The sequence below is a fragment of the Amphiprion ocellaris genome, chromosome 4 (genome assembly GCF_022539595.1).
Source record: "Amphiprion ocellaris isolate individual 3 ecotype Okinawa chromosome 4, ASM2253959v1, whole genome shotgun sequence".
Classification (NCBI taxonomy): domain Eukaryota; kingdom Metazoa; phylum Chordata; class Actinopteri; family Pomacentridae; genus Amphiprion; species Amphiprion ocellaris.
The window spans coordinates 12,537,966-12,551,417 of record NC_072769.1 but is presented as its reverse complement, the minus strand read 5'-3'; the positions used below and the strand labels follow the sequence as shown (position 1 = coordinate 12,551,417).

Sequence of the window (13,452 nt, the reverse complement as noted above, 5' to 3'; positions counted from 1 at the left end):
GCGACATGTTATGCTATGATGTTTTTAGAGCGACATGCTATACTGTGACGTTTCAAGACCGACATGCTATACGATGACGTTTTTTGGGCGACATGCTATACTATGACGTTTTTTGGGCGACATGCTATACTATGACATTTTTAGAGCGACATGCTATACTATGACTTTTTTAGAGCGACATGCTATACAATGACGTTTTCAGAGCGATATGCTATACTATGACGTTTTATGAGCAACATGCTATACTATGATGTTTTTTGGGCGACATGCTATACTATGACGTTTTTAGAGCAACATGCTATACTATGACGTTTTTAGAGCAACATGCTATACTATGACCTTTTTTGAGCGACATGCTATACTATGACGTTTTTTGGACGACATGCTATACAATGACGTTTCAAGAGCGACATGCTATACTATGACATTTTTAGAGCGACATGCTATACTGTGACTTTTTTAGAGCGACATGCTATACTATGATGTTTTTAGAGCGACATGCTATACTATGACGTTTGTTGAACCAAATGCTATACTATGACGGTTTTAGAGCGACATGCTATACAATGACGTTTTTAGAGCGACATGCTATACAATGACGTTTTGAGAGCGACATGCTATACAATGACGTTTTTAGAGCGACATGCTATACTATGACGTTTTTAGAGCGACATGCTATACTATGACATTTTTTGAGTGACATGCTTTACTATGACGCTTTTAGAGCGACATGCTATACTATGACGTTTTTAGAGCGACATGCTATACTATGACGTTTTGAGAGCGACATGCTATACAATGACGTTTTTAGAGCGACATGCTATACTATGACGTTTTTAGAGCGACATGCTATACAATGACGTTTTGAGAGCGACATGCTATACAATGACGTTTTTAGAGCGACATGCTATACTATGACGTTTTTAGAGCGACATGCTATACTATGACATTTTTAGATCGACATGCTATACTATGACGTTTTTAGAGCGACATGTTATGCTATGATGTTTTTAGAGCGACATGCTATACTGTGACGTTTTTTGGGCGACATGCTATACTATGACTTTTTTTGGGCGACATGCTATACTATGACATTTTTAGAGCGACATGCTATACTGTGACTTTTTTAGAGCGACATGCTATACTATGTTTTTAGAGCGACATGCTATACTATGACGTTTGTTGAACCAAATGCTATACTATGACGGTTTTAGAGCGACATGCTATACAATGACGTTTTTAGAGCGACATGCTATACAATGACGTTTTTAGAGCGACATGCTATACTATGACATTTTTTGAGTGACATGCTTTACTATGACGCTTTTAGAGCGACATGCTATACTATGACGTTTTTAGAGCGACATGCTATACTATGACGTTTTTAGAGCGACATGCTATACAATGACGTTTTTAGAGCGACATGCTATACTATGACGTTTTGAGAGCGACATGCTATACAATGACGTTTTTAGAGCGACATGCTATACTATGACGTTTTAAGAGCGACATGCTATACTATGACGTTTTTAGAGCGACATGCTATACTATGACATTTCTAGATCGACATGCTATAGTATGACGTTTTTAGAGCGACATGTTATGCTATGATGTTTTTAGAGCGACATGCTATACTGTGACGTTTCAAGACCGACATGCTATACGATGACGTTTTTTGGGCGACATGCTGTACTATGACGTTTTTTGGGCGACATGCTATACTATGACATTTTTAGAGCGACATGCTATACTATGACTTTTTTAGAGCGACATGCTATACAATGACGTTTTCAGAGCAATATGCTATACTATGACGTTTTATGAGCAACATGCTATACTATGATGTTTTTTGGGCGACATGCTATACTATGACGTTTTTAGAGCAACATGCTATACTATGACGTTTTTAGAGCAACATGCTATACTATGACGTTTTTTGAGCGACATGCTATACTATGACGTTTTTTGGACGACATGCTATACAATGACGTTTCAAGAGCGACATGCTATACTATGACATTTTTAGAGTGACATGCTATACTGTGACTTTTTTAGAGCGACATGCTATACTATGATGTTTTTAGAGCGACATGCTCTACTATGTCGTTTGTTGAACCAAATGCTATACTATGACGTTTTTAGAGCGACATGCTATACAATGACGTTTTGAGAGCGACATGCTATACAATGACGTTTTTAGAGCGACATGCTATACTATGACGTTTTTAGAGCGACATGCTATACTATGACATTTTTTGAGTGACATGCTTTACTATGACGCTTTTAGAGCAACATGCTATACTATAATGTTTTTAGAGCGACATGCTATACCATGATGTTTTTTGGACGACATGCTATACTATGATGTTTTTAGAGCGACATGCTGTACTATGATGTTTTTGGAGCGACATGCTATACTATGACATTTTTAGAGCGACATGCTATACTATGACGTTTTTTGGACCAAAGGCCATACTATGATGTTTTCACAACGACATGCTATACTCTGACGTTTGTTGGGTGACACGCTATACTATAGGCTTTTTAAATTGACATATTACTATGACGTTTTTTTTGTATGTTTTCTTTTTTGGTTTTTAGCAACATATAAGAATTTGAACAGTTTTAAAAATGATTATACTTTTACTCGTGCAATGAAATATTATTCTATGGCATTTTTTAGACGACATATACTCTGATGTTTTCTTGAAAAACATACTATTTTGACAATATACTGCACTATGACATTCTTTGAACCACATATCATACATGACAATTTTAGGCAACATCTTATCATTTTGCACTTTTTGAACCTCATAATAATCAGTTGGGGTATTTTGCCGACAAGCTATACTATGAACTACAGGCAATACTATGTTATTCTTTAAAAGTATACTATACTTTCACATTTTCTGAACTACATCCTATACTAAGGCGTTATACGCAGAGTGCTTTGGTTACATGTTGATTTATAATCTAGATTTTTTTCTGTTTTGTTTTTTGACGGGATTACCACAGACCTGACTGTGAACACCGTTGACACCCACCTGAGGGAGACGCTGCTGAAGATCCCATGGCTGCTTGGTCGTGGTCTTTCTGGTCTTGCTCCAGAACGCCTTCATCAACTACGTCTTCCTTTGAAGAGGCCCTCAGATGCTGCAATCTCTGACCTTAAGGAGGAATTGCTACTTTCACTCTGTAACGACCCAGCTTCTGGCGGCTTTGAGTGAAAGTTTAACACCCATCAAAACGGACCTACAGACAGTTAAATCTGAGCTGTCGGTCAGTATTTCAAACATCAAATCCGACCCGGGTGCCCTAAAGCAAGCTGTGGGTGAAATGGAAACTTCACTCTCCACATCACCGACGACATCGTCACACTCCAAAGCAGAGCACCTGTCTGCTGAACTTTTAAAAGTGGACAATAAATGTGAAGAATGTGAGCAGCAGCAGACTGTGAGCAGCGGAACAGATGTGATCAGAAAGAAGTCATTTTCTTTTTTCTTTTCTTTCTGGTTGACTTGATGCTGTCAGATGCAGATGTTGGAGCTGATTCTGATCTTTCAGGATAAAAAAGCTGCTTTTCCTTCACAGACTTTTCAGGAAATTATTCTCTCAGGTTTTCTCTGCTATTTATATTTTTATTATCTGTGATTATTTCATTATTTCTTTATTGTAAAAATAAAGTTTGAGGCATAAAGACTTATTAAGTTATTTTAATCCTGAAATCTTTAATGTAGCAGAACTAAACTTCCATTTTCCTTCTTGTACTTCTGATACTAGAACTAAACGTATCTTCAACACGGATCATCTGCTTTTAATGAATCAGCAGCAACATCACAACAACAAATGAGACAATTTTCAACAAATTAATGAAACTGATGTCATTTAAAACTATCACAGTCTGTTTTAGTGTCAAATTAAAGCTGATTACTGACAACTTGAATATTAACGTTACTGTTTTAATCACATTTAAGTTTCCTGAACGTTACATTAATGTCAACCAGCCACAGTTTTATGAACTTAATGAACCACATTACATGAACACAACACACTTCAGCTGTTTACATGAAACTCAACACGTTAGCTTGATGCTACGTTAGCTTTAATCAGGCTACAACTGAGCAGCTAGCTCGGTTAGCATCGCTAACATTAAAGCTAACATTTACTATGCTAACTTTCTTCTCTGGTCAACACACACTGAAACAAACTCCACCAACATCTGGAGTGCATGGCACACATTATATCTGACACTAAAGCTGCATATAAAGTGCATTAAAAGCGGCACCGATACGAAAATAAACATTTACTTACCGAACTATCAGAGTCCTTTCAGTGTCTGCTGGTAGAATCAGCAGAAGGTAGAAAACTGGTTAAAACAAGCCAACGGCCAGGAAAACTGTCTGTGGAAAATGTTCTGCTGATGCACCGACAAATAAACCAACAGTTATTATATCAGAATTAATCCAGACGAGTAGAACAGAGTCTCTGCTGCCTCCTCCATAGGACCTGTCAATCATTCCAGACCGGACTGTCAATCAAGTAGTCCCGCCCCCTGGCTTCGCAAAACTTTAACGCTCTATAAAAAAAATCAATATTGATTTATTTTAAGATCGGCCACCTGATCTCTCATTTTGACCATGAAAACCCACGAAAAAAAAATTATGTACAGTCTATGCACCGTACTCTGTTTGGCTCCACACTTGCTGATGACCACTTCCGGTCTCACAAAATGAAAAAACGGACCTTTTTTCGTTTCTGTCTGATTTTACTTTCTTGTTATTCTAAATATAAAACGAAAATCAAAGCATTTTTAAAAAATCGTATATCCCTTTTTGATCATGAAAAGGAAAAACGTCTTGTATTTCAATTTTAATTTTTGTATTTTAAAACGAAAATCAAATAACCACTCGTTTTTTGTTTTTCAATACCCGTTTCAGAACGGAAAATCCAATTACCAGATCCGTACACAGACCCGGATCCAAGTAGGTAGTAGGTGTGGAGTAAATGGTTCTCGATATATAATGAATAAAATAATTTGTTATGAGCATATTTTTAATTTTCAAACCCATTCTGAATCAACAGCATGGTAGGAAATAACAGTGAAAATTCAAAGCTTTTACCATTAACAGTTCATGGGATAATGTTGTTTAAACAGTCTCAAATTTCAATGTGTGAAAAAAGGTGCTGAAAGTGAGTCAACAAGCCATTAAAAGAAAAATCCATCCAGGAAAGCATTTCATATAGCAATCCAAAATCCCACAAATGTCTTCATAAATGCTATATATGTCAGGCAAATCAGACCTGGTTGAGCAGAATACCCCAAAATGGTTTCAGATTAATTAAGCCATTAGTTTTTTGCAATTTAGTATTTTCTTAAGAATTGTTGGAAGCATATTTAGCCCCCACTGCAATGTGCATCTGAGAAGTCATGCTTGTAGATGTTAAATTATGTAAAAATGTTGCTCTGTAGAGCTCAATATGGAAACTTTAAGTACCTGACTCTCTTCACCTTAATGCTAAAAGTAAATTAAAACTTCATTTTTCCATCAAACAAAGCTGCTCATTCATTTGCAAAACTGCACACAATGACTCAAAACAACCACTTACATTCTGTACATATTAGAAACCAACATTCAAATCATTTTACCCACAGACGGTAGGGGGAAAAAAAAGGACAAGATGCCAAGTAACAGCCAAGAAAATTTGCAATTTATTAATATAGTCCGAAAGAAGCTCCATAATCAATGGAAACATTTTTTTTCCGGTGCATGTCTTTAACAATCACATTCTATGAGGAGAAAAAAGAACGACATTAAAAGCCACAACTTTGTATTTCAGTTACAGACATTTTTCCTTAATGTTTTTTTTTTTCTTTTTCCCAAAGTAAAGAGAAAGGCAAAGGCAAAGTGCCCCCACTCCCCCACCCACCCTCCTCCCCTTAAAAAACAGACAGCCTTAAAAGTCCTGGGCTTTTTCTCAGTACAACCCACAGTGCTTTAGCAGAAGGAGAAGCGCTCATTGGTTAAGGATTACACAGCATGACGACGCAATGTAAGGTTTTGCTAAAACATTAGATGACGATGGGGTGCGGGGAGGGGGGGAGTGGAATAAATTTGAGCAAAAGACAAAAAAAAAAGCAGTAAAACAACCCTACATCAAACCCTGAACCCCAGAACCTGAGTCGACAAACGCCTGCAGTACAGCAGCAGGGTTTGGACTCTTCCCTCCCACTTGTGCATAGATCATGATCCTTTAAAAACCAGCTTTATTCCTCCACTTCAACCTGCCTCTGAAAACCATCTGTTACATGTTAAGAAATCTCTCAACTATTGAATACCTGCTACAGGAACAGGCATGTTAACAGACAGGAGAGATGATTTTTTAAAAAAAGGAAGAAAAAAAAGAAAGTCTTGCACGATGCTCCTGAACTACAGGATGGAAACTTAAAAGAACAAAACATACAAATGCATTTTTGTCAATCAAACCATTGATCATTGTTTAAATGTAAAGCAATTTCTACTTAGATTTCACATGTAAAGCGCTCCACTTTTCTCAAAGTTGATTCTCAGTCTTATTTGGTAAATATGTAACTTGCTACGAACATTTTTTGTTGTTTTAAAGAAACAATGGTACTCTCTATATTCTGTTAAACTCATAAACTTCAGTGCTTGCTTGGAGTTTAATAGTTTTCAGTTGCTTTTTTTCACACAAACATTAAACCAAGAAATGATGGAGTTGGTATCTGGAACCCTGGCCTTCCTGAGACAAAATCCACATCTTTTATGAGTGTGCAAGATAGTGAGCAAACTGCATTGCAGTATTACAGAAGTAATAAAATCACAACTTGATACATACAGAGATAGTCTATCGACACTGAAAGAGAAATCAAAAATTGAAATATGACACAACACTGATCAATCCCAGAGTTCTGAAAGTAGCATAAATCTTCATTTTGCAAGATTTTCATGTCCATTTTTGATGGAAAATTAAATTTGTCCTTTTTTTTTTGAACAACATTCGTGTTATAAGTTCCTATTTCCTTGAACTTCAGACAAATGAAATGCTTGTAAACGACAGGTGACTTTTGCAAAACAAAAACAGAAAAGATAGGCACCTCTGAAATGAGTCTTGTAACAAACTCACCTCCCACACTTCCCACTATCCCTTTCCATTTCTCCATGAAGTTAACATCGGGATTACTAGTCCTACAGCTATCTATGGCCACAGTTCTTTGTTGTTTTTTTTCCCATTTTTTGCTTTTTTAAAATTTTTTTAGTACTTCTTTTTTTTAATTTTTTTTAATCTACATTGTTTTTGTATAACTGGAACAAAATGGTGCAATACTTAATGATAATCCTTGTATTGGATTATTCCACAATAAAAGCCACTATAAGGTAGATAAACTTTTTACAGATAGAATGAAAAAAAAAGTCCTTGAGTAAACATGTACACATGAATTGTCACCATCACCCCTCCGTACTTAGACTCGTTTACCTACGATTAGCTGAGTGAGGGGTAGAAGACACTCAGTGCAACGTTAGAAGATAACAATGTCTATCAGAATAGTTTTTGACAGGACGACCAAAAAAAAAGTAAAAACAGACACAAAATATAACACACTGAGTGGAACATAACAGCAGGCCATGTGTCCTGTACACACACAGTTTCTTGAGCACGCATTCATACAAACATCTGACTCTCAAGCACACATCTAAGATGACTTTTTTTTTCAAAGATTTTGTATTTGTAACTTAATGCATTACATATTTGATACTCTCTAAAAGCCCCTAAGTGTACCTGTCAGATGGAGAGAACAAAAAATAAGAATTACTGACTTCACATTATGTTATTGGCGCTCCATGATTCAAGTATTTCTGTTCAATATTTTGTTTAGTTTTGATATGTTTGTGATTTTTTTTTTTTTAAGTCAACTGGGTAAAATATGCATTAAACCAGGTGATTCACGTTGGGCTTTCAGACAGGCTAATTAACAAACAAATACACACATATACAGTACAAGCACTTCAGAGTACTGTAATATGTCATCAAAACCAGAACGTGCATATCCAACTCCACATATGAAAGACGTAGCTTTCAATCAAGTATTAGTTTACACCCGACCCAAATTCTTTCCTTTGTATCACTTATTTGCGGGGAAAATACATATTGCTCATTTTCAGTTGTATTAAACCAAGACCTTTCAAACAAAAATGAAAAGTTTCAGAGGTTACGATCCAAGAAGTCTGAAGAGGTGATACCACACACCGTACTCACAGTATATATATATGCGGTGTATACATATATACTGCTATGTAGAACAGAGCTGTAGAGAGGAGAGCCTCTCGATGCTGGTGCAGCATGGGAAACCCCCTTCACTGTCAGGGTTCTCCAGTTAGTACAGGATGCTGGGAGGTCCTCGGCTATTGGGTCTGTCTGAGCTTGGATCAAGGCAGTTACAGAAACAGGCAATAGTGATTTTTGCTTGTGTGCTGCAGGACCTCAAGTCCTGAAAGGTAGCCTTTTCCCGTTTTCTTGTTTTTTTGTAACTTTTTTAAGCTTTTTTTTTTTTTTTTTTTAAGACTTTGTACCTCTTGAAATGTGCCTCTCCCGTCCTGCTGCTGCAGAATTGGAGAGTGAGGCTGATACAGTGGGCCCAAGCCATCTGGGTCTGTGGAAATGTACAGTTCAGTGGGCCCGCTTTGAGCAGGACACAAACATAAAACGAGATAAATACAGCATCCACAAAAAGGCACCCCGGCCACCGCTCTACTCCGTTAGATGGTGGTAGTAGAGGCCGAAGACCGGAGATGTTTCAGCTAGAAGTGCAGAGCTTTAACATATTATAGATCTTTTTTTTTCATTTAGATTTTTTAGCATTTTTAAGATTTTTATGTCAAACTTCATAAAAATGACGTTAAAATGCGATTTCATTTTTGGTTTTAAAAAAATATGTACCCGGGATTACCCATCATCAACTGTGCACTGTAGCAAACTGGAACCCCCAACTGAGTAAAGATTTCCTCCTTAACATGGGGCATTCCCCACAAAAGCATAAAAAAAACCTCAGCCATTTAAGGGTGTGATGCTGCCGCCCTTTTGTTTGATCCCTCCTGTCCCCCGCTGCACCCTCCGCAAAGGTTATCAAAGCTCCTCCGAACAGGTAACAGAAGTGCTCTCTATAAAGATACAGTATGACACAGCAAATTTATATTGGCACAATATGTTGGCATCTTTTACATGCAATAATATCCCCCCCAAACAGTAACAATAGGCCACCTGTTAGGAAAAGGATTCAATACAAGCCTTTCCCCTTCCAATAAGGATTCAATTTCGAAGCATGAGGTCTGTACATATTGTTGCACAGATGGCCTTTTAATTTAAGACTATGCTCTCACAGTAGAAAGGACAGATACGGAGAGCTGCTTCTCATACTTGGTATCATCAACTCCCCTACCCTGAGATCGAGCTGGACAGAAGTGTCTTCAGCACAGAGAGAAAAGGCCGACCTATGATAAAGTGTTCTGACTTTAGTATATGACAGTGTTCTGGTGGCTTAGCCTGACTTCACAGAAACTGCGGCCATTTTGAAGTGCTGACAGGAGAGCACAGGGGAATACTGGTGTGCCACGATGGGAACGCCAAGCTCTGGGAGGAGTGCTCGTTCCCGAGTCAGGTCTGGCATGCTGTAAAGGGCCCCAGCCTCTAGTCTTTTGCATAGAAACAGATACGAGGGCCTGTTGGTGCCTGGTCAGGGGAGGGCTACTGGGTCTGGTTGAGGTGGAGGAGGAGAGGAGGTTATAGCGTAGCAGCTAGGCAAAGGGCAAGGGGGGACAGCCTGCGGGCAGGCGGAGCAGCTTGGAGCGACAAACACCCACATTCCCGTCTGAGACACCTTAAATTTTTTTTTTTTTTTTTTTTTTAAAACACATCTCAAGTTACTACCTAGAAGTACTACAGAATACTGTCAAACACAAAAGCGTGATCAGTTAAAAACAAATAGACAATCAATAACGGTCTGTAGTATTGATCCTCATTTTGCATTCAATACACAGGATGAACATACAGAGGCACCTCTGACCAAAGTGTTTCTGCATATGAACAGTGAAGGGCTAGTTCAGCAGCCAGTATTTTGTAGACCACTGCATGTAGACAAAAATAACAATACAACACATTGAGAAAAAAAAAAAAAAAAAGTCAAATGATCTTTTTCAAAAAATACAAAGTACACTGGCAAAAATTCCAGAAATATGACTATTACTTCTTCCAGCTAAAGTGATCTTTGTGTCAAAGAACTGAGAGATGGGGGGAGAGGGCAGGACGACAGCGGGGTCGAGTGGTGCTGGGCCCCCAGTGGTGATGCCGTGTGTGGCAGAGAACCGTGATTGGTCAGTCCTGGAGGAGCTGTATTTCTTGCCAGACTGAGGGTGGGTCAAGTGGAGCCCAGGAGGAAGTGCTGTGCTGTGGGGCTGCCGCCTGACACCCAGGAGACCACAGCAAAGAGGCACTCAGTGGACACTCCCCCACCCCACCCCACTCTGACTCACCCACTGACTGACTGACTGGTTGACTGGCCAGCGGGTGTCAGAGACAGCTGACATTGCAAGTCTAGTGCCTCCAAACAGAACAAGGCTAACGATTTTGGAGTAACAGTGATATTCACTTTGATATAGTTCAAAGAAGGGAAAAAAAAATGAGACTGCAGTTTTTTCCCCCAAAGTCAAATGGTACATTTCAGTTTTGTTTCCCTTCATCCTGCTACCAGAGGAACAACGCCAGACACATTTCCATGGAATAGATACAGTACATAAAAGAGCATTTTTTTTTTCCGTTTTCAATGTTTTTGTTGCTCCTTTTTTTGATTTATTAGATTGCAGTTGAAGCGATTTGCTCTTCATAAGTGCTATGATAAAACCCTTTGAATTTATAAAAGTCTTAGTCTCTTCTGTTTGTACAGTACCAAACGCAAGGAACACTCGTAGGTCTACTGCATTAGGAGAAACCCCTCTTATTTGGTATTGTGCCAGATACCCAGGACCATCCAATCCCACTGTGGTTTCAGTCTCTGTTGGGTGTGGCTGTGGCACGCAGAGAGGAAGTGTGCATTGTTGTGTACCCAGTGTCACTTTTCAGTACAGTTTGCCGCATGCACAGTTCAACAGCTGCTTCCTCCTCTTTGCAGATTTTTCCCAACAGTTTCAGAGAGATTGGCGGCCTGGAAGGAATCCAAGTTTTGAAAAGGGGTAAGGTGTTTTGAAGTTCCAAAGTCTTTTTGCTGAAATCAGCAATGATCAAAAAAACAAAATAACAAAAATAAAAACCAAACAATGTCCGGTGGACATCGAGTATGGACGGAAAAAAGGTCTATGGTGTATATTGCACAATGTAACTCTAAAGTAAAATTGCGTTGTTTTTTTTTTTTTTTTAACTCCGAAAATTGGCTGGCCATAGTGGCTGCTGGGCTTCATAACACATTGGGCAATAGAAAATTCGACAAAGCACCAGTAAACACCTGGGTTCCAAGTTTAAGGTGACCAGAAGGATCTGGGCTTGAAGATGTCAATGATTAGGTGCCACCGGACATACATAACCACAAAAAACAAACACACGCAGCATGGCTGACAAATAATCTTCTCTCAGCTTATATGTTGTGATAGATGTCAAAAATTTGCTTAGATTTCAACCTAAAAAAAAAACAGAGAACATTTAACACCTGTGTCAATCCCTTTGAGACAAATTAAAATAATTAAGCAGATGATTGGTAGTGCCAGTCATGTGGCTAGGCCTTCTTACTGCCCAGTGACAGCGCTGGTCACCAGTCATGTCCTGTACCACTTGCTGGCTCAGAGGTGAAACTGTGCAAGATTTCAGCTATTTTTTCAGTTACAAAACAAACTAAAAAAGGCGGCTTAAGAAGGACCTGGGCCAGAGAGCACTTAAGGCTAATATTAGTGCTGAGAAACAAACATTAACATAACTAGTAAAGGTCTTTGAACAACATCATTGGCCATGGATATGCTGGGAATGGTCACTTTAAGTCTTATTTTGGGATGATTTTTTTGTTGTTGTTTTTTGGAGGGAAAAGGAAAGTCTCAGATGGCAGCTTTGATTGCTTCTCCTAAAAACACTTCACACAGAATGTAATGTATACTTATGGAAAACTAAAAACACTTCAAAGGTTTCTTTGTGTTGTGTCTCATTTCAGTTCTTTTTTTCATATGATGCATTTCAAAAATACCAAAAGGAAAAAGTTGTTTTTTTTCCTCAAAAAAGGTAAACCTAACAAAAAAAGGACCAAAGTAAAACAGAAGCACTGGGGTCTGCAGTCTGTGTGGTAGGGACCCCAGCCTTCTGATTCACAATTCACAGTTCAAAACAGTTCAAATTGATACTGATTATCGCCACATGATTTGCTTGGGTTTTGCTCCTGTTCATAATGAATTTTTTTTGTTTCGCGCTTCTTTTTTTTTTTTTTGTCCACCCCACCCTCCATCATTAGCTTACATGACATGGTGGCGGTGGGTTGGTTGGTTAGTGTATCGTGGCATCATCCTACATGGACTCCCCACTCAGCAGATCTCCAGGCAACAGGGTGTTAATGGGAGTGGGGCTCCCAATCACACGGGCGTCCTCTCCACTAGGCGGTCCCCACAGGCTGGAGTACTGCGGCACCCCGCCCCACAGCAGGTCGCCTCCGCTGGTCTTGCCTCCACCGGCACCGCTGCTCCACTGGCCAATAGAGTGGGACTGCGCTGTTCCGCCCATCCGGTTTTGATTGGTTCCTGGGTTGGCCTGCCAGCTTGTGGTGTTTGCCCCTAGCGACTGGCCTTGTGCAAAGAAGCGGTTCACCTCCTCCTCACCGGCAAACTCTGCCAGGATTGTGGTGTTTCCAAGCACACACCTTATAGGACAAAAGATACAAATCCTTGGTTTTACAATGTGAATTTTATATTAAAAAAAATAAGAACTTACTGGGTGTGACCATGACAAAAATATAACAAATGCCACGATTGTATTTTAGGGTTTCGCATCGTCGTTATAATTCGCTACGTGCTGCTGTAACCACATATTGTGCTGCTGATAATGAGAAGTGGGTCACACGACTTGTGTTTTGTTTCCATGACAACCAGCAGCAGTGGGTGCCACTATAAGCTACACAAAATTAGGGACATTTGCGACACAGCAAGTGTGCACCTACGCTGGCTCCTCAGCAGTCTTTTCCCCCATGAAGCAATTAAAATAATCACTGTAATTCTAATGCACAGCTGACTACAGCATGACCCTCCACCTCCTCTTCCATGTGACTGACCAAAAATAACAGTCAGCTTTTGTTCAAAAAGCTAAACTGTTCTCAGAGAGGAGACATGAAAAGAAAAACAGGAACATGGAGTTTTCCTGAAGTGTTCCCCATTTTCTTTCTCTGTTATAACTGCTTCCCTTTAATAGGAAAAA

The 13,452-nt window shown here is 39.1% G+C and overlaps 1 protein-coding gene across 3 annotated transcripts in view; it reads right to left on the bottom strand.

The window, feature by feature from the left end:
* Positions 1–5,690: 5,690 nt before the first annotated feature.
* The window catches only part of LOC111582199 (trinucleotide repeat-containing gene 6C protein-like), a 57,058-nt gene continuing 49,296 nt past the window's right edge, over positions 5,691–13,452 (bottom strand). For all 3 annotated transcript variants that reach the window (XM_055010292.1, XM_023290779.3, XM_055010293.1), the window contains one exon: positions 5,691–12,901. In XM_055010292.1, the coding sequence (XP_054866267.1) occupies positions 12,553–12,901 (349 nt within the window). In that variant the 3' untranslated portion in view covers positions 5,691–12,552. The remainder of the gene's footprint in view (positions 12,902–13,452) is intronic.